The 26,651-nt window shown below is 33.9% G+C and overlaps 1 protein-coding gene across 1 annotated transcript in view; it reads right to left on the reverse strand.

Moving 5' to 3' along the window:
* FAF1 (Fas associated factor 1) overlaps positions 1 to 26,651 on the reverse strand; it is a 479,002-nt gene that overhangs the window by 228,383 nt on the left and 223,968 nt on the right. Inside the window, exon 7 of the mRNA XM_060089778.1 lies at positions 14,416 to 14,530. Coding sequence (XP_059945761.1) covers positions 14,416 to 14,530 — 115 coding nt within the window. The remainder of the gene's footprint in view (positions 1 to 14,415; positions 14,531 to 26,651) is intronic.

The raw sequence follows: 26,651 nt of genomic DNA on the forward strand, positions 1-26,651 counted from the left end.
ATTTTGTGTACCCATTCAACAGTTGATGGATATTTGGATTGTTACCATGTTTTGACTATTAAGAATAATACTGCTATACACAGGGAGAGCAGCTCAGTGCTTTGTGACCACCTAGAGGGGTGGGATAGGGAGGGTGGGAGGGAGATGCAAGAGGGAGGGGATATGGGGATGTATGTATACATATAGCTGATTCACTTTGTTATACAGCAGAAACTAACTCAACATTGTAAAGCAATTATACTCCAATAAAGATATTAAAAAAGAATAATACTGCTATAAATATTCATGTGTGGACATATGTTTTCAATTCTCTTGGGGTGTGTGTGTATCTGTGTCTGTGTGTATCTATCTATCTATCTACCTAGGAGTGGAATTGCTAGGTCATATAGTATACTCAATGTTTAACTTTTTGAGGAACTGCCAAACTGTTTTCCAAAGCTACTGTATCATTTTACATACCCACTTGTCTGAGGCTTTCAATTTCTCAACATCCATACCAACACTGTTATTGTCATCTTTTTTACTCTAGCCATCCTAGTGGTATGAAGTGGTATCTCATTTTGGTTTGGGTTTACAATTCCCTAATGACTAAAGATGTTGAGCAACTTTTCATGTGTTTACTGACTGCATATCTTCTCTTGAGAAATGTCTATTCAAATATTTTCCTCGTATTAATATTAGTTTATTTTTCTTTTTGAGTTGTAAGAATTCTTTATATATTCCAAATACAAGTCTCTTACCAATATATGACTTGGAAATATTTTCTTACATTCTGTGAGTTGTCTTTTAACTTTATTGATGTTGCTCTTTGAGGCATAAAAGTTTTTAATTTTGATGAAGTCCAATTTACTTACTTTTCCATTTGTTACTTATGTTTCTAAGCAACCACTGCCTAACCCAAGGTCACAAATTTATTCCTATATTTTTCTTCTGAAAGTTTTATAGTTCTAGCTTTTACATTGGGGTCTTTGATCCAATTGAGTTAATTCTTATATATGATGTAAAGGAATAAGCCAATTTCCTTTTTCTGCATGTAGATATCCAGTTGTCCCAGAACCATTAAAATTTTTTTTTTTAATTTATTTTATTTATTTATTTATTTTTGCGGTACGCGGGCCTCTCACTGTTGTGGCCTCTCCCGTTGCAGAGCACAGGCTCCGGACGCGCAGGCTCAGCTGCCATGGCTCACAGGCCCAGTCGCTCCACGGCATGTGGGATCTTCCCAGACCGGGGCACAAACCCGTGTCCCCTGCATCAGCAGGCGGACTCTCAACCACTGCGCCACCAGGGAAGCCCCCAGAACCATATTTTTAAAAGACTATTCTTTTGTTGAGTTGTCTTGGCAATCCTGCTGAAAGTCAATTGACCCTGAGGGTAAGGAGTTTATTTCTGGACTTCTAATTCTATTCTACTGATCTATATGTCTATCCTTATGGCAGTACCATAGCCTTGATATTCACATAGAATTTTAATTCACTTACCACAAGTGAAGTTAATGACATCAAATTAATAACACTTTTATTGTATCTCAATATTTAAAAACTCTTCTTATACATTAGAAAGACTTTCTATGTTGGCACAATTCACTTTTAAAGTCTTGTTGCATCATATGTATTTAAAAAGGTAAAAGTCTACTTTAAGATAAAAATAAAACTATTCAGAAGAAAATCTTAATTATAGAAGTTCAAACATCATAGCAACAGAGGCCTCTATTTCAACCTTAAACCTCTTAAATAACACCTTAATGAATAAAGGGATATTTACATTCCACAGTGACAAATATGCATATTTACATACACAGTTATTGCCTACTGACCAGTTTTCTCCTTTGCTCCCTCCCACTCCCACACACAAGATTGACTTGAAGCACATATGAAATTTTTAAATTCACATGTAATCACCAAATTTTAGAACCAGAAAAATTTTCAGAAATCATTTCCTATTTTTCATAGATGACCCAGACCCAGAGTAGTTAAATGAACTGCCCAAACTCATATAGGTAGAAAGCACAATATCAGATATTAGAATCTAGGTTTCCAAACTTCCTTTCACCCACTGGATGCTGACTCATGTAAATATTTGCTCATTCAACAATCATTTAAAAGGTGCTAGCCACTAGGCTTAGTGCTGTAAATATGAAGATTAAATGACTGAGACCTGCCCTCAAGGAGCCTACCATGATAAGGTCAAGAAACACAAAGCAAATAAAAGGACGGAAGTGCTGCAACAGAAGTGCTACAACAGATGTGCCTAATAGGTTCAATGGGACACAGGGAGTTTATGCATATTTTAAGGTTCTAAGACACTTTGTATTTTCACTAGCAAAAACTGAGCTTCTGCAGTTCTACACTATGAAAAAGCCAAACAAATGAAAAAGAAATATCAGGCCACTCAAGGCTAGACAATCATATAGCTTGTTAGTGGCAGGGGGTTAGAACTCAGATTCCCTATACCATAGTGCAATAATCTTTCCACTACCACAAGCTAACTAATTGCCAATTGAGAAGTACTGTTAGTTTGATTAAAATCTGTAACACTGCATCCCTAGATTCAGAAAACATTTTTTAAAAATCAGTTTTTATTGATTTAAAAAAATTTTAAATCAATTTTTACAATCTCATTTAGAAGGGAAACTGCAAAGAAGTTACCTGGCAGACACTAGAAATTAAGGATAACATAAATCTACCTTAATACTTGGAGTTTTATTTTTTACTGCTGTGCACACTACCTATTCTCAGCCTCATTTTTAACAAATGAGAATTTAGGAAGCCAAATCAGAGAGATCCTCTCATAATAATCCCCTTGAGAAAGTACATATTCATGTCAACATTAATCCTTGAAATGCTTGAAATATTCAGACATACTTGGATAACTTCACTTTTACAAATGCCTCTCAGTTACAAATAATCTCACTGATTTATAGATTCTTCTTTTTTAGTTGTCATTCATTAAGCACACCTACTCTGTGACAAATTCAGTGAAAGGCCTAGAAACAAAGAGATAAATTCAATACTTTTCCTATTTTTAAGGTGCTCTTAGTCTAACAGGAGAAATAAATCAGTAAACAGATAATTGTAAATGAGTGTGGTAAATGCTCTGACAGATACATGTTCACAGGGAGAGGAGGAGCTCAGCAAAGAGACACCTAACCTGAATAACCACAAATTTGACCACTCAGATTAAATAACCACCTGGCTCACAACTTTTGGCTTCAAATTACTTATGGCAGTTTCAACAAATCAGTTTCCCCTCTTCACAGGACAAAGACAGGCCATAAGTGAGGTTATTCCACAAAACAAAACAGAACAAAAAACCCCCACATCATAGTCTCTAGAGCCAGTTCCTGGAAATTCAGAGTAATTGTTGAGCAACAGAAGGTATGTATATCAACAACAGAAATGACTGATTTGAAGGAGCAACATTCATTTAAATTTATGACATGTATGCATGTCAATATATCAATCACATTTACTTTAGAGTGATACTTCATACACTGCTCCATTCATTACATACAAAAATGGGTTACAACATTTGAAATTACAATTACCAGTAGAAACTAGGACTCCTAAGACATTTTACTGTATTTCTGAAATTTCTAATCCCAAGCAAAGTGATCCATGAGTATACCTGTTATCATCACAAAAATTTTTACCTGTAAGAAAACAGCAGCCTTTAAAAACACCTTATTAATATTCTCATTTACAATGTGAAGTATAAGGGAAACATCTCCTAATTCAACAGAAATGAACTGATATTTCACTGATATTCTATTATTATTAAATATTACAAGTATACCTCTTAGGTGAAAATATTTCACATTTTCATCAGGCAAAGGCAGGGTGGTAAATGTAAAGTGCTTTTGACAACAGAACACCAAAAGGACTAGAAACAAATGGCAACCCGCATATTTTGAATTTTACATACATAATCTATAACTCTAATATTTGTTTTTGAACTGGAATTTTTATAAAATTATTAACAAGAGAGTCAGGAATCCTACTAATTATCTCACAATTTATTTAAATATAATGATGAATTTTTTTCCCTTCATAATGATTACTGGATCTCTTCTATATTTACCTCAGTAACTATCATAATGTGATAACAATACAACCTACAAAAAATTATGACAAGTATTAAATAAAATAGAAAAAAAGTCAGCAAGACAGAGGGAAAGAGGCTAAGAAAGTCAGTGTGTAAAACAAGATTTCAACTCATCTGAAATAAGCTTGACATATAGAACTTTAACTTTCCTAAATACTTTAAGAGTTTCCATCACTGTACTAACACTTAGAACAGGCTTATCTCTATCAGAGAACAAGAAGAGGTTTACATAAATGGATACAGACTGGAAATGTGACATATTCAGGAGGTACAGCAGGTATGTAAAAATTCAAGAGCTGCTTATCTTTAAAATCTACAAAATGGGGGAGGGTGAAAAAAGAAAAAAAAATCTACAAAATGGAATGTTCAGTCCCTTTTATAATATGGTTTCTCTCTCTCTTTATTAAGCTACCTGCTTTTCTTTTTTTTAAGCTCCCTGCTCACAAAGCAAGAAAAATTTTATCAGTATCATTAAATATTCTCCTCATAGACAACTTGAAAGCAATTCAGATTATTTCAGTCAAATAGGAAGTCATGGTTCCTTGATATCTAACAATGAAAGAGAAATTACACGTACAAGAGTCTTATTTAGAATATTTTCTTGTCCTCTCACTCCATAGTTTAATCTTGGACTTCATGTGGAGTATAACTTATGCTGCCCTCCCAAGATACATAAATAAAGTTTGTACTTTCTCAAACAGAGGTTATTTAATCCTAAATATCCCCTCACAAATATAAGTAAGCTTCATCTCCCTTCGTATGGTCTTTGTCTTGGTGAGAGAAAATATTCTCTTGGATGCCTACAGTCGTTTCTATTCATTCCTAGGAGTTAACTAGGAGGTTCCTCTCTCACCTTCTTCTGAAATTGTTCCAATCACATTTATTTCTTCACTGTTTTTTTTTTCCCCAAAGTCTCTAAATCAGCCCCAACAAACATCTGGCTTTTATTCTTATGTCTTCAATTACTTCTAATTTGTGGGCATCTGACTTTTCTAGCATAAATTTCTAGCAAATTACTCCATAATCAATGTGTGTAATAGCTGTAGCTAAAAAGGAAAAGATTTCTTCCTCGTGTTCATCCTCATGGATGCCATACCTCTAGACACTGAAGACTACAACTCTGATGGCATTTAAAAATTCTATTTTGCACTCTATGTGCAAATCTAATTTGTTTTCCACTGTCAGTCATAGGACTTTCCCGGCATTATTCTTTTCCAAAGAACCTTCTTCCCTCTTGTTTCCTTCATCCTTTTCCATCTAGTGTCCATGTTCAGTATTATTTCTCCCCTTGCTCTCCCTCCACCCCCATGCATTAGCTGTAAAATAGATGTAAAGCTTGGTGTAAGTCCAAAATTTTTATGATCAAAATACATACTTAGCAAATTGTTTGGCTAAATCTTTCATGTATGATGAAAGATTATTACCACAATTCATTAGCAAATTATAGACTTTGAAATGTAGGCAGACAAATATTTGGCCCTGTATCAATCAATTTGGACCAGCTGGGTAGAAATTCACACAATCCTAGGAAACCCAGGAAGTGAGGTGCTCTTTCATTTTTCATTCACTTGAAACATTAAAGAAAAATTACCATTCTACAAAAATGTCCACTTTTCGAGATTTTAGCAGCGGTATTTTAGATTGAGTTTTATTTTCAGTCAATTACTACTTTAGTGACCAATAAACTGATCATTTTTCTTGCAACTGACTGCAGAAGAATAGTGCCTAATGCACACATAGGCACCTTGCTATCTGACCATTATATTCCAGTTTAAAAGCTAAATATTTAATAATGGTTCTATTGCCCTAAAAAGCAGGCAGGGGGCTACTTCTACATACACTAAATCAGCCTGGAAACTAATTTTGCAGTTATTCATGATAAATAATATCATTAACATTCTTCCTCTGAGCCTCTCTTGCCTAGTGAGGTGACCCTGTACAAAGATTCTGATTGATCCTATGTCTGTCTGTTTTGGTAAAGCTATCAGGCTGTATATGGGAACAGCTGCACTTTGGGAGCAACTTAAAACAAATTTCATCTTAGTGGCATCTAATCCAGTCCTTGGTACAAGACACATGGAAAAGTCAGTGTCAAAATTAAACAATGCCGTCTTTGCAATGAGCAGATGCTTTTGCCTTGCAGCTGTAAAAACCTTAAAACAATCCAGTACTCTACTGTCTGGTCACGCAATGACCACAAAGCAAGGAATACATTTTGTCATTTAGGGAAAATGTTTACTATGAGCTTTTAAAGTCTTTTTTCTTTAAAAAAAATGTCTAAGAAAATAATAAAAGGAATATATTGAGGGTAATAATAGGGTAATACAGCCCTAAATTGATCAATAAAAAAATTTTAAGCATATTTGCCAAAATAAATATGTTTGAAAAAGAATAACTACTTGACTAAATAGTATTAGGCCATACACAAAACACATTAGACAAAAGAAAAATTACCATACACATGTTTTAACAGGTTATAGACAAATAATCTTTGGTATATAAGGATAAACATGTAAATATTTTCTATATGCAGGCCTTATCTTAATATACCTAGTCTTAGTCTAGCTTATATTTATGAGCATTTTATATTCATTTACCTACCCATCCTTTGATTTACTTCCTTCTTTGTTTTTACTTATGTTTTTGCTGGGGGAGGGTGGGGTGGGGAGAAAAATGGGGAGGTTATATAATTCTTATTTTATGGCTAGAGGATAGTTAAATGCTAAAACATTTCTCAGCTTAAGTAATGTGGTACTTATCAAGGTCTATAAAGAAACGGCAGCCTTTTCCAACCTTTACCCTATAGAAGAGAACCTTGCCTCTGACATTCAGAAATCTAGGGGTTAGTATTTTAATACTGAAATAAACTCTTCTTCATGAGGAGAAACACCCCAACTACTGTGTGTGGGAAACCAAAGAACTAGCCCCACCTAAATAAATGACTGCATGGTCATGATCAATCCACTTCTGCTAATTGAGGTTCTGGCTTTAAAGATAGTTTTTTATGGTACCTACAAGAAAGAGAATCTAGTAGTCTTACCTTTATTTTAAATAGTCTACTGCAAAAAGTATTTTTCAGTAAGTTTTTCCTAATCAGATTTTTTTCTTGAAATCCCTTTTTCCCAGAGGATATCAATTCATTAACACCTCATTGCTTATAAATTTCATTGGATATTTTGTTAGTTGAAGGTCTGGGGATTCCCCTTATGTTCCTCCCCACCCCACAAAGAATATTTCAATGAACAAGTCCCAAAGTAATGACCACATTAATAGGAAGTTAATTAAATTTAATTTAAATATCAAAGAAGGCATGTTATCCTATCCTCTTCATTAAAAGTCTTTGAGAAGTAAAACTTTAAATATTTTTGTGGTTGTCTTTGTATTTCTATATTTTATTTTCTAAAAATGTAATTAAAACATGTTGACATATAAAGCATATTGATGCATTATGCCAAAAATACAAATTCTAGACATTCATTTTTTGTAAAATGTTTACAATTATCCTGAAGTCATAAAATACTATTGGTATGATTTTGTTGTATTCTTTGTTAATGGTTATAATTGAAATAAAGTTGAATTACAGTGTCAATAATACATGTCATCAAACAAAAGTAAACCATGGAACAAAAATATATCACAAGAGAATTATACTTGAAAGTATAAAAGCATACAAAATAACTGACATGTATTCCTAGATATGATCCCTTGTATTTTAACCCACATAAGCTAAGAATAAGAATTGATCATTCTACAGTGTCAGTGTTCCAAATTATACACAAACGGCTTTAATGATAAGAAATAATTATAAATTTACACAAACTGGATTTGCTTATACTTTCTTGTTATTTTTATAATAACTTTGGTTCATAATCAGAATTATGCTAACAAGAACTGTGCAAAAACATTTTGTTTGGAAGTGCATTTGAACTTATTATTAATTACGCGATTCCAATTTACATTTAATGGACTTTAATACATTACATATTTTTTATGGGAAAATGTGGAGATCTGGAAAAATGGTTGGCTCGAATAAGTGGTTCTCTTTTAAGTTCATTTTATCCCTTTGGGTTCACTTAATAACAGCAATATATTTTTAAAGTATATATTTTACTGAAAAAATACATAAGTAAGTCACAAACCAAAAGCTAACAGATGTGTGACTTCTAATTAGTTATAATAATCTCTGCTTCGATGCCATTAGAATGAGCCTTTCTTTTCTTTTGAAAACTAAAAAAGCTTTCCTTTGAATTTTAAACTGTCAGGGTGCTTCAAAGTCAGTGTACAAAATCTGCTTTGATTAAAATTTTAGACATCTACAGTGATAACTTTATGAAAGGAAAATATTAAATTATAATTATCCTAAACAGACACAGTCTTGTGAAACTAACCCTACATTCATGTTAAAACACAAAGAGTTGAATATAATGAATTTGATTCATCCTCGAACACAAAGCTTCACCACAGTAAACTCAGTCAACTGTTGCTCTTGCGCCTATATTCATGGTGCTTAAATAGCTCACTTTAAAACAAAAAAAACTCCAATTGGCTTTTCATATATCCACCCTCCCCAAAAATAACGCACTTGAAAAACTCAAATGATATGAAAGGCTTCAAGGCCTCTTTTCTCCCTTTCATACCCCTTTTTTTTATTTCTGTTTGCAGTAATCTGCCTTTCTCTTTCTCTTTCTCATTGCTACAGAGCAAGCGAGGAGGCTCAGAGCTTTGAAAAGGGGGCTCAATGTGTAATGGGTCCACTAGAATTAATTTACTTGCACCAAATCCATTGAGCACAGAGGGTTTTTTTTCCCCCTCTCTCTCTCTCCCTCTCACTCCTCAAATCATTTGGAGTCGAACGCAGCCCCCAGCCTTTGTAATTCTAGTAAAGCACTTAAAGTGCACAGTAGGTGTTCATGAGGACCATCTGGTCAAAAGCAAAACAAGCTGCTGATTTTGCCTTTGAATAGAATGAAGCAAGTGTGAATTAGTCTCTTCAATTAGCACTATTACAACCTGTCAAGTGCATATTGTAAAACAGGATTATTACAGTATTGGTCACCAGTGCAATTATTTACTCTCTGCCTTTTCTTGCATATAAAAATGTCTTATGTTTATTAGTTTCTGATAACTGAACATAATATCTCTTAACCCAGGCATTTTAAAACTACCAACACACAAATCACAGATTATGAAATACGGTCGGCCAGGAAGCTGTCAGGATACACTTATCTTAAGTAACAAAGGTCTAAAGCACCGTCGACTCTTAACAAAATTTCATTGTTTCTACCTTCTTGAAATGTAGGTGAAGAAATACTTACATGGCTAAAAAAAAATGTCCAATAGAGATTATTCTAAAATACTTTCAGAGGGAAAGAAAGACTTGTCAGTTCCAAATAGCTGCATTGTAAATATTACTTAAATTTATTTCCTAAGGGGATAATTTATTAAGCATTACAGAAAACCCCAAAGTTTATAAAATGATCATTACTGATTTGAAGTGGTATAACTTCAACAGATCTCAGTGACAAAGTGCAACTTGAAACTTATATACATGCAAAAGAAACTCATAGTCTCCTTTTCTGAAAGCTGAAAAAAGGCTCAAATTCATTGCCCAGTTGCTTAAGAAATCATCTCTCTTTCATTCTTCCTAAGATGTCATTTGTGATTTCAAATTTTTTAAAATCAAACTATGATACACGCAAATTAAAATGGGTTCATTCTAATTGAGCTTATATATGCCATTCATCTTACAGTAAAAATAAACCACGTAAACTTTTAATTAAATAAGCACACAATTTAATTTACCCTATTGCATATGCACATTCTTATCTCTCTACTCTTCAGTTCTGTGCCAGCAGCCCCCACCCTCTCCATACTGGAAAACAAACAAACCAAAAAATAAACAAACAAACTATACGTAAAACATATACAGAAAGGGCATGTTAGTTAAGAAGTTTTAGTCAACCCACTACTAGAAAATTGCTCTTTAGTATAATCTGTAAAAGACTACAAATGTACTGTTAACAACGTCCAGCATTAAAGGAGTAGTTTAAAATATGTATTAGTTAAGCAAGTTGAGTAAGTAGCAAGAGAAATAGAGAAACAAAAAACCCAACAGGAGTTTCAAATTTGCAGAATCAGAATTAGTCTCATGATTTCACAGTTATTTAGCCAACATTATTTTTAAGAACCGGTATGATTTATTTAGTTCACTTCTTGTTGCTAATTCAAAAGTAGTGGCTTCCCACTTAACAACCGCTAGTATTAGTAGTGAAATGTTTTACTATTCCATGCAAGATGTATCTTTATAGGTTGTCGATTTTTCCCTTTAATTACCATTGAGAACTAAATAAACACTAATAAGAACAGTGAGAATTCTAGGGTAAAGTGAAACTCAGAAAAGGACTTAAATAATTCCAATAGTGCTTCTCGCTGTAAGAGATAAGGAATACTCCATGATTCCGTACCAAAAATACTTTGGTTTTTTATCAGTGTTATTCTGGGTCATGTGTGTATTCCTTAAGTTTGTATGACATCTAAAAGAAAAGTGATATTTTGTCTAATAGAAGCTTTTGCAATAGGAAGATGGACAACAAAGAATTCGTTTCCAAGAAAAGTTGGCTTGATTTCAGGGACTTTATTTCCTTTTCCACACCTGGGTTTAGGATCTGAAGTAGGCAAATCAATTTTTTCCCCCTAATTTAACCAATCCCAAGTGCATTTGTAGCCACAGATCTTTAAAAATCAGAATTACTGAAATCTGTACAATTAACTGTTTAAAAATCTAAATTCTCAATGTAGAAAATTCATTAAAATAAGGTAAGCTTGTTTAAATTTTCAGGGAAATTCACTAATTTAAAGTGTGTCAACTAGGTAATTAAGGGTCCAAAAAGGTAGAAAGACAGATCATCACAAAGTTATTGTTACATTATTTGATCATTTTTATAAACTATTTTGTCATAATGGAAAAAGGGAAAGGATTTTTATTCTTATGACTACTTGCAACCCTCCATTCTGACCTTTTTATACTATCATTGCCTTTTCCTCAAGTAGGAGGATAATGTAAGTGGAAGGATTTGTAAAGAGCTTAAAAAAAATAACCTCAATATCTAACTAGCTTAAATTAAAGTCTAGAGCACCCAAAGGATATAAGTCATGCATTGTGAGGCAAGAGACCACAGAGACAGAATGAACAAACACTTGTACAACTATCGGTTTATCACCACTAACCTGCATGAACATATGGTCACTGAAGAGTTATTTAAAATTCAAACTGCAGCTAAGTTCTATTTTCGAAGTCAGTATTTTTTAAAATGTATTTTGTTAATTAAAAGTTGAAATTATAGTGCCTTTGTGAATCCTATTTCATTTAATAGAACTTTCCCTCTGGGGGGAAAATATTACAAGAGCTTTCTTTTAAAAATGCAAGGCTTTCAAAAATTAAAAATACCAGAAAATGGTATTTTTTTCCCCACCTACAACAAAAATAATATACAACTACACTGGAAAATAAAAACAGTTTTTTTAAAAAAATTTCTTCCTTTTCTCTTATATGTTGGTTGGAATTCATTCTTGAACCTATTAAACAACACTGAAAAAAGATTTCTGAAACTGGTGACAAAAATGAATTTACAAGTTAGGATATATGGTATCATTAAGCTTCCAAATTAATAGCAAAAATTCTAGCATTTATAAAATAACACTGCAAAATCATTTCAAGATTATATTTTTATTGTGTTGCAACCTGACTTTCAATCATGCAACAACAAAAATACATGTACTTAAGTGTCACTGTGGGTTGCATGGCTGTAGCATAAGAGCATCTTGTCCTCCTTGAACCCCATTCCAGATATTCCACAAGTTGAAGGAGAAAAGTCTTAGGATTAGGCCTACAGAGTGTGACCCTAGGCCTAGAGAGTATAATCCACATTCCTTTTCTAAACTGTACAGAATAAAAGAGTTTATGTGTACCTGTCTGCCCACAGAAAAGCAACAGATACTAGAAACAACTGCATTTATTTTTTTCCTGGCAACTAGCATTTCAAATATTATTTTAAATCAACTTCTAAAAGATAAAAAAAGGAAAAAAGAAAAAAAAGAAGAAACCAAACTCCTGTTGAGAAATACATAAGAATATTTGTCTGCAAAAATATTTTCAGGACACTTTTCATTTAGAAAATGGTATAAAAAGATTTAGTGTTTTCAAGTCCTTGAAGCTTAAAATATATTTGGTAATCTAAATAGCAGGATGCAGAGAACAGTTTCAGCCAACTGTGGCACACAATGGCACATTTACAGAATTTTAAATATTTCTTTTAATAATTGATGTAGTCATTTTGAATCATTCTGCATAGGATATCAGGTGTGAGCAGATTGCATTAACGCTGCTTAAACATTTCAACTTGTCAGTATGGCCAACTCGATTTCGGAAATATTTGCAGTATTTTCCCATCGAAACAGTAATAAAGGCAAAATAAATATATGCCACTACTTTATAATCACCGAGCATTAATGAATATTTTATGTCTTTTTAAATCTCCCTGTTTAATTTAAAAGGGTGAAATTAAGTCTCCTCCCTGCAATATGCCAATTATCTGTAAATCAAACAATAACTTGGCTATTATGCTCCTTTTTGTTAATATAAGAGAAGCTAATTTGAAAACACTGAATGGCATTTTTAGACTATCAGTTTAATAGTCCTCTCTGCCCTCTTGTGGGAGAAAGTTGAAACACACTCAAACTATAGAAACTGGAAATGTTAAAACAAAAATGCAAAAAAAACAAAAAAAGGTAAAATTCTGGCTATAAACATTGCAATCAGAAAAAAAAAATAAGGCAGTCTATATGTACCCTTCATGCGATATACTAGTCTTCAACTTAAAAAAGGAAATCAGAATGAACAGACAGAAGGAAACGACAGAATGAAATTTACCTCTTATTAGCTTTGCTGTTAACTGGGGTTATTTATTTTGAAACTGAATTTCTTATTTAATTTTATTCAATATATAATTTAAATTTCATAATCATGAGGTTCCCAGAATAACTCTGCGATAGGGCCAGAGTTAAACATTATTTTTAATATAAAAATGACAATGATTCTTCAAGGAATTAACATTTTAAATTTAGAGAACAGAACATCCATTATAGAGATTAAAAATGAAATGGCAATTAATATATTTAAAATCCTGAAAAAAATCAAATAATTTAAACCTATGATTCAAATTAGGGGCCAAGAAAAATCTTAAAGATCTTAGTTACTAGTCAACGAACTATTCAAGTGATAAACGGAGAAAATAAACTTCAAGTAATGAGTTATTTATGCCAAATTCAGAAGTTGAAATTTATTGATAAAACATGAAAAAAGAAAAACCATTAACAGTCCAGCCATTACTGAAATAATTCATATACTTCTGAAAAATGATTAGGGTGAAAACAACTTGTTCTTTCAATATGACATCAATAATTAGTTGAAGCAATGTAGTCCAAGAAAAAATTTATGAAATAATCTAAGATTAAACAAGATTAATTTTCTTTATAAAAACATGAGTGGACAATGACTGTTGTCCTCATAACTTACAAGGGGTAATGTGACATAATCAACATTTCACTGTCTCTAAACACAAGTCTTGTCACATAGCCTTACACATTTTCCCCCCCAAAGCAGATAAATTACTAGCTTTTAGGTGAGTGGGGCCACCTAAAGAGGTAACAAGAAGTTACCTCTTCTCTCTTGGGGGAGGTTCTTTTTGAAACAGTGGCCCTGGTTGGTCACATTGATGAAAATATTTACACTATAAATAGATTCTTCTTAGATACTCTGAGCTAAATGACTGGGTTCCCTACAGCATCTCACGAATACTGCCCAAGGCTGGAATTCAACTGCTTAAGAAAAGCCTCCTCAATTCCTTTTGGAAATAGGCAGGATACACACTATAAATAATATATTTGAGAGCAACCTTTCAAATAAAGTATACGCATGTTCGAAAATGCATGCTGTCGATAATTTCCAAATTAATATTCTGAATAATTACTATAAAACTATGAAATATATAACAATGTGTTTTTTTAAAGCAGGGTTTTAAAAGTTGACTATTTTAAGAATTATCAAGAGCTTTCATTTACTACATCTATCTTTCTAGGTCAAGTCATTTAATGTATCTACAGTAATCACTGATGCTCAAGTTAATTAAAATTAAAAACCCAATAATGAAACATAAAGAGAGTTTCCAACCAGAACACATAAGCCCTCTTTAACAGGGTCAACATTAGCTATAATGAGCTACCTTTATTCGTTAGCTGTGAGACATAACTCACCTCTTGAATGGTACTGCTTCCTGAGAAGTTCAGATTATACTCCCGCTGGACTTCTCGGTGGGTGATGATCAGCATGAAGTTTTGATTTAATGACTCCTGCAGGGCACTGAAAGGGCTGAAAGAGAAACAAGGAACTCTGAGATGAACAAGTTCTAGCTTGCTTTAGGTTAGCTGCAAAAACCCCAGGAGTACCATAACCTCCACACAGGCATGTCCGGGCCCAATGTTATCATCTTTTCAGCTCCTAAAGGCAAAAGAGCAAGCTGAGAACAACCAAGGGGAGCTAACCTGTTAACTCCTTCTCTACCAAGGTGTTTTTAAACTTCAGTTACAAATACTTTACATACATAAGAATTTTGACGTCATGTGCTACTGTCTGCATATGTATTTTCTCCAAGAGAAGCAAATTTGTCAATTATATTAAATTCCAAATATGCTACTAAAATGTATACTCAAAAACTCTGGTTCAATTCCAAATGAAACAGCAGTTCTGGAAGAACAGAAATTTGAAACTATTGTTTATACTCATGAGTGTCATATAGGTATAGAAATACAGTTTCAGTAAAAATTGAGAAAGTATGGAAATCTACAGAACTTTAATTGCTATACCGAAATTCTTTCGAAATAATTGTGCTTTCACTTACAAGTCAGAAATACCGAGAATTCAGAAATTGGAGAATTCAGAGCAATATTAAACTCTGTGCCAAAGTTCCAAAATGTAAGAAATGTGTCAGAAACATGAAGAATAAATGAATTTAGCCACATCAATTAAGAAAAATAGGCCATGGTTCTATTTGTTTATAACAATATTAAAAAGCACCATCGTCAATGAAAATAAAAATCTGTCACCATTATGTACAAACAATCTGTATTGCTAGTCTCAAGTGTAGTGCTAGTCTCTCTTCCATGCTATGTTTTAGAAGCAAAAAAAATATACGGTTCTGGCCTTCATCACTCCTCCTTTGCCAATATGTAACTATGTGATAAATATACATGCAACATAAGATCAGAATTAGGCAGTTAATCTGTGTGTCCCAGTGTCGCCCATCGAGTTCACAGGTAAATTACAGATTCAAAATACCTAGGAAACACCTATATACAGCATGAAATATTATTGATCAAAGTCAAGGGAAATAATACCCCACTAAAATAGAGTTTCTTTAGGCAGGGACCTTTGTCTTTCATCCTTACCACTTAAGCATAATGCCTGGCACACTGCAGATAAATATTTATTTAATAATGAATAAACTGTAAATTTTCAGAAGGCAAGAGTCTTACTCATCTTTGTATTTTACACAGCAATGTTGCCTTCTGGAAAACTACCATGGGAATTAAGACTTTTATTCACTTATTTATCTACATTAACTGAATGCCTCGCATTATTCCAGATGCTAAGGAAACCAACCCAAATAATACACAGTTCCTGTCCATGAAAACCTTCACAATCTAATGAGGGTAGACAGACACGTAGACAGCCATAGTATAATGTAATAGATACAACTGAGAAATTGAAAAAAAATACAACCAAAACCAAGAAGGAAGTGCTTAACTTTGTCTCAGTGAGAGGGGGGAAAGGGTTAAGGGAAAGCTTCAGAGAATATAAATTGAAATATAAAGGATAAATAGGACCTTAGAGTTTATTAATTGGAAGGGACTAAATTTTTGTTTTATTTGGGGAAGGAAGATGGGTGGCACTTTTTAGACTAGGAAATAATAAATGGAAGAACACAGCATGTTCATTCACTCAGTTAACATATATTTATTGAGCACATACCTATGTTTATGACACTGTTCCAGTTGCTAGGGACACAGTTATGAACAAAAAAAAAATGGTCCCTGCTTTCATGAAACTTATATTCTAGTAAAGGAAACAATACTCAAGTAAATGAATAAGTAACTTCAGAGAATGCTAAGTGCTATGAAGAAAATAAACAGTATTATAAAAGGTAGCAGAAGGGTGGGGGGAAGGAAATTATTTTCAACATAATAGTTGGGGAAGACATCTCTGAGGAAATGACATTTAAGTTGAGGTTAGTATAAGAAAGAGATAGCAGGAATCTGATCATGTAGGTCCTTGTAGACCACAGTGAAGAACTTGGTATTTATAGTAATTGCAAAGGAAAGCCATTGGAAGGTTTTACACTGGGAAATGGTTAAGATCTGACTTACATGTACATTTATACAACATTATTCTGGTTGCTCTGGCTACAGTACGAAAAGAGTCAAGGCAGGGCTAGTCCCAGCAAGAAGTGATGGTGGCTTACGCTAACTATAGAGGCAGAGAGTGAAGAGTTGTCAGGTTCAGATGTATTTTAGCGGTAGAAGCCAGACAACTTACTGATGGAATGTGAGAGAAAAACATAACTCCAAAGTGGTCGGAGCAAGTGGAGAGATGGAATTGCATTTAACAAGGAAAACTGGGTTAAGAACAGGTTAGGTAGAAAGTTTGAGAGTGAAGTTATGTATATATCAAAGTTTAAGGTGCCTATTAGAGATCCAAAAAGAGATATCATGTATAGCTGTGTATAAGAGTTGAGGGTCAAGTAAGAGAGCTCGGAGGAGGAGAATCGACAGCACATACAGGAGCCTGCCCGCCCCCACCCCCCACACCCTTATCTTCAGTTTCCGTTTCTGCAATTTCAGTTACCTGCAGTTAACCAAAGTCTGAAAACATTAAATGGAAAATTACAAAAATAAACGATTCATAAGTTTTAAATTGCAGGCTGTTCTGAGTAGAGTGATGAAATCTCATGCCCTCTTGACCCATCCTACCTGGGCCATGAATCATCCCTATGTCCAGAATACCCTGCCCCTTAGTCACTTAACAGTTATCTTGGTTATCAGATAGACTATATCATAGTGCTTGTATTCAAGCAAACCTTATTTTACTTAATAATAGCCCCAAAGCACAAGAGTAGTGATTCTGGCAATTCCGATATGCCAAAGAGGAGCCATAAAGTGCTTCCTTTAAGTGAAAAGGTGAAAGTTAAAAAAAAAATTGTACGCTGAGGTTGCTAAGACCAACAATAAGAATTAATCTTCTACCAGTGAAACTGTGAAGAAGGAAAAAGAAGTCTGTGCTAGTTTTGCTGTCTCACCTCTACATGCAAAAGTTATGGCTACAGTGCGTGATAAGTGATTAAGATGGAAAAGGCATCATATTTGTACAATAAGATATTTTGAGAAAGTCTGCATTCACATAACTTTTACAATAGTACATTGTTATAATTTTTCTATTATTAGTTATTGTTGTTCATCTCTTACTGTGCCTAAGTTATAAATTAAACTTTATCATAGGTATGTATGTACAGGCATACCTCATTATATTGCACTCTGCTTTATTTCACTTCACAGGCTGTGTATTTTTTACAAGTTGAAGGTTTGTGGCAACCCTGCACTGAGCAAGACTATTGGCATCATTTTTCCAACAGCATTATTTTTTAATTAAGGTATGTACATTGTTTTTTTTTTGGACATAACACTATTGAACACTTAATAGGCTACAGTATAGTGCAAACGTAAGTTTACATGCACTGGGAAACCAAAAATTCATGTGACTCACTTTATTACAATATTTGCTTTATCGCAGTGGTCTGGAATTGAATCCACAATATCTCTGGGGTGTATGCCTGTATAGGGAAAAATATACCACACGTAGAATATGGTACTCTCTGTGATTTCAGGCTTCCACTGGGGGTCTTGAAATGTATTCCCCATGGATAGGGGGACTACTACAGATAGTATATAGATTTTGTAGCCAAAAGAAATCACCTAGGCAAACAGTGCTCTCCTCCCAAATACTGCATAGCTTTCAGACTACCTCATGTCCTACCATTAGTATTATTATAGACTGCCTCTCCTCTGAATTCATGTATCATATTCCTTATTTAATACTTATTTATAGTGTTTTGTATGGTTTGCTTTATTTCACGTGTGGAAGTCCTGAATTCAAGACTACAAGCCTTTTGAGAGTAAGTATCTTTATTATTCATCTGTATTTCCCTTGACACTTAGCATACTAAAAGGTGATTCAAGGCAATCCTATAAACACTTAAGGAATAGTTCTGCATATTTGGAACTCCATATAAAGAATTACTAATTCTCATTTTTTAAGCCTACCTTTGAAGTGCCATTTTACTCACAAAATTGTAGTTCAGAAAGGTTAAGTAATTTCCCAAGGTTATGCAGCTATAAAAAGATGGAAGCCAGTTTTTAAACTATATTTGATTCTATGTTCTTCAGCATCCTATCTCCCAAATGGCTAGGCTGCTTTAGGGATACAAAGATGAGTAAGACCCTGCCTGCTAGGAGTTCACAATTCATTCATTCTTTCTATAATTATTTGATTCTTATTTGTAGTAATACAGGAATCAAAGATATAGTCACTGACCTCAAGACAGACTATTCTGAGAGTTAAAACAGATGTGAGGATTGTGGAGAAGAAAAAGAGTACTTTGAAGTACTATGAAGAAGAAAGGATAGTAAAGGAGGGTGGGAGGGAGGGAGATGCAAGAGGGAAGAGATATGGGGACATATGTATATGTATAACTGATTCACTTTGTTATAAAGCAGAAACTAACACACCATTGTAAAGCAATTATACTCCAATAAAGATGTAAAAAAAAAAGAATGGATAGTAATTTGACAAGTATATAATAGAGGTGATTTCAGACATAGACTAGTTTGAGCAGAGATGAGATTGGAGAATACAGGGAAGGGTGGAGAAAGCAATGAGGAAGAAGTATAAGGGGATGTAAAGAAGGGTTTCTGAAAGAGGAAACTTGAAAAACGTTAAAGACCAACATTATGGGGGCTTCAAATGCTGGGCTAAGGAGCTCAGAATTCCAGAAGTCTTGATTATTATATAGATAGATCCTCCTTTATCTTTACATATGAATCTATACAAATGCTTAATACCTTTAGTGCTTGCCTTTATGCAGTTCCTTAGATATGTTTCTTGATGTTGACTGGCAGACTTGTGCAATAACTTTGTAGAAAGGTTGGCCAGGACCAGCACTGACTGCCAAACTACGTTAGAAGAACACCAATTTAGTCTAGTTCTATAATTTCCCAGGAGCCCTGGGGAAGGGTAAGTTTGGCAAGAAAAAACATTTATGGCTTTAAACTCCTTGGAAGTCACAGAGTCAGATTTGAATTCCTGCTCCACTCCCCACTATTTGTTCGACCTTTGTCTCCCACCCCCACAATAATAATTCTTTCAATACTATTTATTTTGTGTCTACCATATACAGGCCCTTATTTTAGGCACTTAACTACTCTGTAAATTGTTTCCTCTTCAGAAAAAAGAAAATAACCTTTACCTGATAAAACTCTGAATATTAAATTTTACAAAGCCAAGTGGGAATTTTTATTACATGTAAGTTTTAAGGTGGTCTATTATTAAAAATAGAATACTTTTGAGGGGTACCCATACTATAAAATCTTACAATGACAGTAAAACATTAACTAAAGTGTCTATGGTGGTTTTGTGGCAGTTATTTTTCATGTTTTAGTTTCATTTCTCTGTAGGAGTTGATAGAGGGTAAAATCTTTTTATTTATTTATTTTTTATTTTATACTGGAGTATATTGATTAGCAATGTTGTGTTAGTTTCAGGTGTACAGCAAAGTGATTCAGTTATACATAGACATGTATCTATTCTTTTTCAAATTTTCCCATTTAGGTTGTTACAGTAGGTCCTCCTCGTTGGTTATCTATTTTAAATATAGCGGTGTGTACATGTCAATCCCAAACTCCCAATCTATCCCCCCTCACCCTCCTGGCAACCAAAAGTTTGTTATTTAAGTCTGTGAGTCTGTTTCTGTTTTGTAAATAAGTTCATTTGTATCATTCTTTTTTAGCTTCCACATATAAGCAATATCATATGATATTTGTCTTTCTCTGACTTATTTCACTTAGTATGATAATCTCCAGGTAAAACCATTTCTGATGCATGGAACATAACTGTACATTATGCCTAATGTTATCCAAGCTCACAGGGTTCTTTTTAACACAGATCTTTTTGGGGGTTGATATACCACATTCATGTTCCTTGTGAGAATGGTTTTTATCTGCAACCTCAGACTCTAGCCTGGTTCATTCACTTAGCCATTAATAATAATGGCTAGCCTTTAATGAGTGCTACTATGCATCAGGCATTAAGGGCTTTGGGTCAACTTTATGAAGTTTATTATTATCATTTTCTTGTTACAGATGAGGAAACTGATGTTAAGTTACTCACTTAATGTCACACACAAAATAAGTAGTAGTAACTCTTCTAAGGTCTAACTCTTATGATTTGTCCTCCAGATACTGGGGAAGAGGACCCAGTAAGATATTATTTCTGCCTTCATTGAGTTTATTGAGGAATGCACAGACAAGCAAACCTACAACCCATATATGGTACCATTTGCTAAGAGCTCTAATATCACTTTTGCTAAGGTGGTATGGAAATACAGAGGAAGAATACCTAAATTAGACTAAGGAGGAGGCAAAGGCTGTAAAGGAACTTACTATGGTGATTTGCATAATTTTCAAAGACTTTATTGCTAAAATATTATCTATAGAAATTGATTCTAGCTGCTGCTTAGCAGAATATGTTAAGCCCTTAGTTGCTGCACCTAGGAGCAATTTTCTCCACAATAGTGTCTTCTAATAGTTGGTAAGGATAGTTAGCCACAGTTAATCCACCTTCAAGCAGTCTTTTACCTTCAAAATGCAAAGTCATTCATGCTCCTTCAACTTTGACCTTCAGAATAGCTGAGGGTAATTACCAAAGTAGGTGGATGAGAAATAATACAAAACAGTATTTTGTTGCCCTTAATGGCATGTTTTCTCTTCAATAAGAGGGAGAAGGAAAGGTGTAAGCAAATGTAGAAATTTTTTAAAAGCAGTTGAATTTTAACTCAATGCAAGAAATGGATTTAATAGAACATCTATTCTCTCCTTACTGGTTTTTAATTTTTCATTCTCTATTATGATTTTACTTTCAGTTTGAATATTTGTATTTACCAACAACGAGATGGTTGTTTCTACAAATAGACAAGTCATTAAAACTTACCGTTGTTGTACCCTCAAATACAAACTGAAATTAATGTTTGAAATGTAATGAAAATCATATACATTGTCCCCAAGCTTTGAACTGGTGGTTATTTGCAAAAAACACAACACAGTGAATGTTAACATTTTAAAGCAATTAGTGGCAAAGTGCTAGACATTTTCACGTATACCATCTCATAATTCTCCTAGCCAGTTTCTTAATTTTCAAGTTGGGGGAGGGACAGTGGGAGGCATGTGAGAGGGAACTACAAAAAGATAGATAGATAGATAGATAGATAGATAATCTACCTCCTTAAAATTTTCAGTAGTATAACTAAGCATTAATATCTAAGCCACCAACAAAATTCTAGAAATAGTTTCAGCAGAACATCCCTTCTCTAGTTTCTTTTCTGTCCACAAGTCTTGGACATTCATTCTGCTAATGAATGTCCACCTATGCCTGGGGGGATCCCATTCCAATTTAACTATGAGCATTTATCAGGAACAGAGAAGTTATCTGTAAAATATGTCTTATAGTGAGTAACAACTTCACTTTAATTCACTGACTTAGTTTAATACATTTTATATTGCCATCCAGTTTTTTTGGGGGGGGGGCGGGGAAGGACAGTATGGGGAAAATTAGTGTAGAGCAAATTTTAACACAGGCCCCAATAAATAAACTTGAAGTTACAGACATTTTTTTATACCTGAGAACATAAAAAGCCATAAATTATTGGCCTCCATATGTCAAGTACTGATGAAAGCAACAACATTAAGAAAATATATATAACAGCCTTTACTGTCTTGACTGCTTATTTCACACTGAGAGAGCACTTTAGTGATCCACTTACGCAGAAAGCACATGGATATTTTAATATGTATGACACAGTGATTTTTCAAGGTTAACTTAAGATTGCATTATGGTAGTGAAATGATCATTTGATCATCATGTAGCTATATAACTGTCATTAATTCCTGATTAAGAAGAGGAATGGCTTCCTCCTGACAAATAGCAGCAGGCCCATAGGGTAGAACAGTAAAAGGCAGGGTGTCTTGCATCAAGGATAATAACAGTAATTTTAAGGATTTCTTCTTCAGCAATTCCTTGAATCAAGAATTCCCTCTTAAATCTTCAGTGGGCAGAAGATTTGGCCAGGCTAAATCAGAGCCTTCCTATTAAAACAGTAACAGTTCTAGGGGAAGCATTCATTGTTATAAAGTATAAATCCAACAAGATTAAGCAACTAGACTAGGAAAAACAACACATTCAGACTTGGGTTTCAGGGCTGTTATGGATTGAACGTTTGTGTATCCCCTCAAATTCACATGCTGAAAGCCTAACCCTCAATGTGATGGTATTTGGAGGTAGGGCCTTTGGAAGATGATTATGTTTATATGAAGTCATGAGGATGGGACTCCCATGATGGGATTACTGTTCTTATAAGAAGAAGAAGAGAGAACAGAGCTTGGGCTCTCCCTCTGTCAAGTGAGGACACTGTGAGAAGGCAGCCATCTATCTGCAAGCCAGGAAAAGGGCTCTCACCAGGAACCAAATCTGTCAGCATCTTGATCTTGGACTTCATAGCCTCAAGAACTGTGAGAAATAAATGTCTGTTGTTTAAGCCACCCAGTCTAGGGTATTTTGTTATAGCAGCCTGAGCTGACTAACATAAGGGCTTTTAAGAGTTCTGAATTCACAGCACTCAAAGTAAACAGATACCATCAATTCTGCACAGGCTTCTACTGAATGGCTATCTGTTTGTTAAATGGTATATACACATCCAAATTAAAATTCCACCCATTAAAATCCATTGTAGAAAACAATAAGTGTTTGTCAAAACTCATATAACTGGGGAATACTTAAGAACCCATTTATTATATGTAAATCATATCTCCACAAAAAAATTATAAGCCGTAAAAAGTACCTGAACAATTGGATAACTACTATTTTGGTAATTAAATGGGTCCCATATTTTTAACTTCAAAAATACAACACACTTTTTATCAACGTAAATGGAAACCATGGATTTTTTGCCATTGCTACTTAATAATACTATATGACCACTGACACATACAGCTGTTGTCCGTGAAATTAAATTTCTCAAATCAATGTTGTATATGTAGTTAAGGTGAGTAAAATATTAACATCAATACAGATATCAAAAAATCTCCTGTTTCATTCCTGCTGTGTGTGTATGCTTTCTTTTCTTGCACTGGATATTTTAAACAAATATCAATGTAAAATAACATGTTTAGAAGGTTCATTTCCAATACTTTTATTTTTTAAATATAACCTGATATTGAAGCCAAAAAAAGTAATTTTTTCAAATTATTGTGACTTTTTCTTATAAAAATATAAATAATAATCTTAGAATGTGCTATTGAATTTTTCATTAATAATTTACAAATTATATCTTTCTAAAAGGCCCTACAAAATTTTGTCTCCTTTATCTCTTTGGGAATATTTTATTATCTACAATGATCTTTTTATCCTTTCAGATATATCAAGCTTTTAAATTAAAAAGCATGACACATGGCAATTTAAATTTCCATTCTAAACTTACAGAGTCATATGAGCTCTTGTCAACAAAAGACCAAATTTACTATAATTATGGATTATTTACACTAAAACAAAATAAGAAATCAATATGTAAATGTAATGTTTGTAGTAGCTAATGCAGCCAGCAATGACAGATTAGGTTCAAACAGCAATCAGTTTGAAAATCTGGCACATATGTAAATGAGCTAGGGACTTGATGTTTACATTTGACTGTATTTCATTCAGGATTTTTAAATTGTCTCAGGAACAGCACAAAAATAAAATGTTAATCTTTCCACTACAAATATAACTTGAGCCCTCATCATAACTGAAATTAGGTTTTGCTCCTGTCCAGCTAAACTAACATATGATACTAATAATTCTGAGCTGCAGATTACATCATTCTTAATTAACACTCTGCTACAGTTGTTAACATCCTCCAAGACACCATGTTATCATCACCACAAGTTCTGTAACAATCTTAAAACCACGTTTAACAAAGGTTGGCCTCTTACTCTGCAGCTACTTTTAATTGCTTTATTTGCTGGCAATTAAATATGTCTATATAAACAAACATTCGGTTTCACATAATTCTTAACAACATTTTCATGAAGATTTCAAAGTTCAGGTGTCCTTATGTCTATAATTACTGTTTATCAATATAGAGATATACTGGATTCAGCAAAATGTACTAACCAAAGTATATAAAATTAATCAATGTGGTAATTAGCAGTGATAGTGATATATTGTGATCCATCAAGTAGTTCATAGCAAAACTGTCAAAACATAATTCTATTCATCTAGACAAACCACGAAGAAAGAAAAAAAATTTACAGATACAATGATTTTTGTTTCATAAATTAGTGACCAAGTTTCCGACTGTCCATTAAATCAACCATAGAGAATACCTGCAGTTCTTTTTCGAAGTGTGATGTTAACAAGCTAATCTTAGTACTCACTGACCTATCAATAGGCAGTAAACTATATAAATGGGTTTGCTACATCAATCCAATTAGATGTGTTGTGATCTCCACCAATGCTTTAATTGGGGACAAGTTTCTTTCATCCAGAATGCATAACTATAGGGAAATGTCCTCTTCTTAAAATAAGCCACTTTTCAAGTAGCCCCTTATTAAGAAACACTTACCAATCCAATACTTCCTAATTTCACTTTTACAAAATCTAATAATAATGCTCACAAGAATTAAAGTTGAACAGTAATCACCATAATGAACTTGAAACACTGATTATATTAATTTATCCTTAAGAAATGATGAGTTACTTTAAGAATGATACAGCGAATTGTTATCAAATACTGTACTACTTACAACACTGGTAAAACATTTTCACAGATGAATATCCTTTGTAAAAACAAACAAAAAAGAAGTTGTTTTGTAAAGCATTTTGGAAGAAAAAATTAACCAATCCTTTCAGAACATTTACTTGCATATGTAAAGTTTCCCCTTTCTGTACCTCAGTTCCCCTAGTCATAAAATGCGACTAGATTAGATGATTGCTTTAAATCCTTCCAAAGATGATACCCTAGAGCTTTCTTCTAAGTCAGAGCTCTGATGGATATGACTCTTGCATTAAGGGAGAACACCAAAAATTGAAATAGCAGGATATAGACTAAAAAAAAGTGAAAAATATTATAAGGATTAACATCTGTGCCGAGATTGTGAGGTGTTGAGGAAACAGAAGTAGGATGAGAGCTATCTGAGAGCATCCTTAGAATGTCCTTGTAGTAAGTGAACCCCACAATTGTTCCATGATACTGTTCAGTTATCTTTTTAGTTGGGATAATGGGGGGTGAACAAGTATCCTGAATGGCCTCAGTACAGGGTGGGAGAGATGGGAAAAAGAAAACAAAAAAGAAAAAAATAAACTGTTTGTATGAGTATCAATACACATACCACCCAGAGGGTGTCACCTCTTAGCTAAGACTGAGGCTAGAAGCACAGCTGGATACCTATTACCACAGCTAGTTATAAGAAGCAGAGATAGAAGAGGAATAGTTGTTTTTCCCTTAATTATACCAGGCTTAATGGCTTTAGTGAAGTGCATATCCAACGTAGAAGGTTAGAAGAGACCTCAAAGATCATGAGAACAATGTTTCATTTGCTTTTCTTCAAGCTTCTGCCTCTGCTTACACGGTGAATACTATTTCTGCCCATGCTGCTTCTCCTCACAAAGGAAGTGTTTTAACACTTGTAGCATTTTCTCCCCATTCTAAACCTGCCTCCTCCAGAGAAAAGAAGAGACTATTATAACTATTCACAAGGTCACCTGTACTAGGTTAGGTTTCACAGAAGGCAGGGACGAGAACAGCAGCTTCCTCTTCCATTTCCAATGCCGTAGTGCACTAAATTCCCTTCCACTTTTTATCCTCTGTGGTAAACACCCCTGGACAAGGTTTGCCATGAGCTCTCTAAGCTGTTTCCTGCTGTGACCAGGTTGGTGAGGCAGGTCTATTGCATCAGTCCTTAAGGCTCTAAAGACCCAGTCATAACTCTTTTTATAGGTCACTTGAGCATGTGGGCCCTAAGATTTAGATCTGGAGTGAAAGGTAGAAGACCTCACTTAGGACTCAAGTCTAAGCCACATGATCCATTTGGTGCTTGTCTGGCTACTAAAGCAGTTTCTTTTTCCAGTCACGGAG

This window comes from Mesoplodon densirostris, chromosome 2 (assembly GCF_025265405.1).
Source record: "Mesoplodon densirostris isolate mMesDen1 chromosome 2, mMesDen1 primary haplotype, whole genome shotgun sequence".
Lineage (NCBI taxonomy): Eukaryota > Metazoa > Chordata > Mammalia > Artiodactyla > Ziphiidae > Mesoplodon > Mesoplodon densirostris.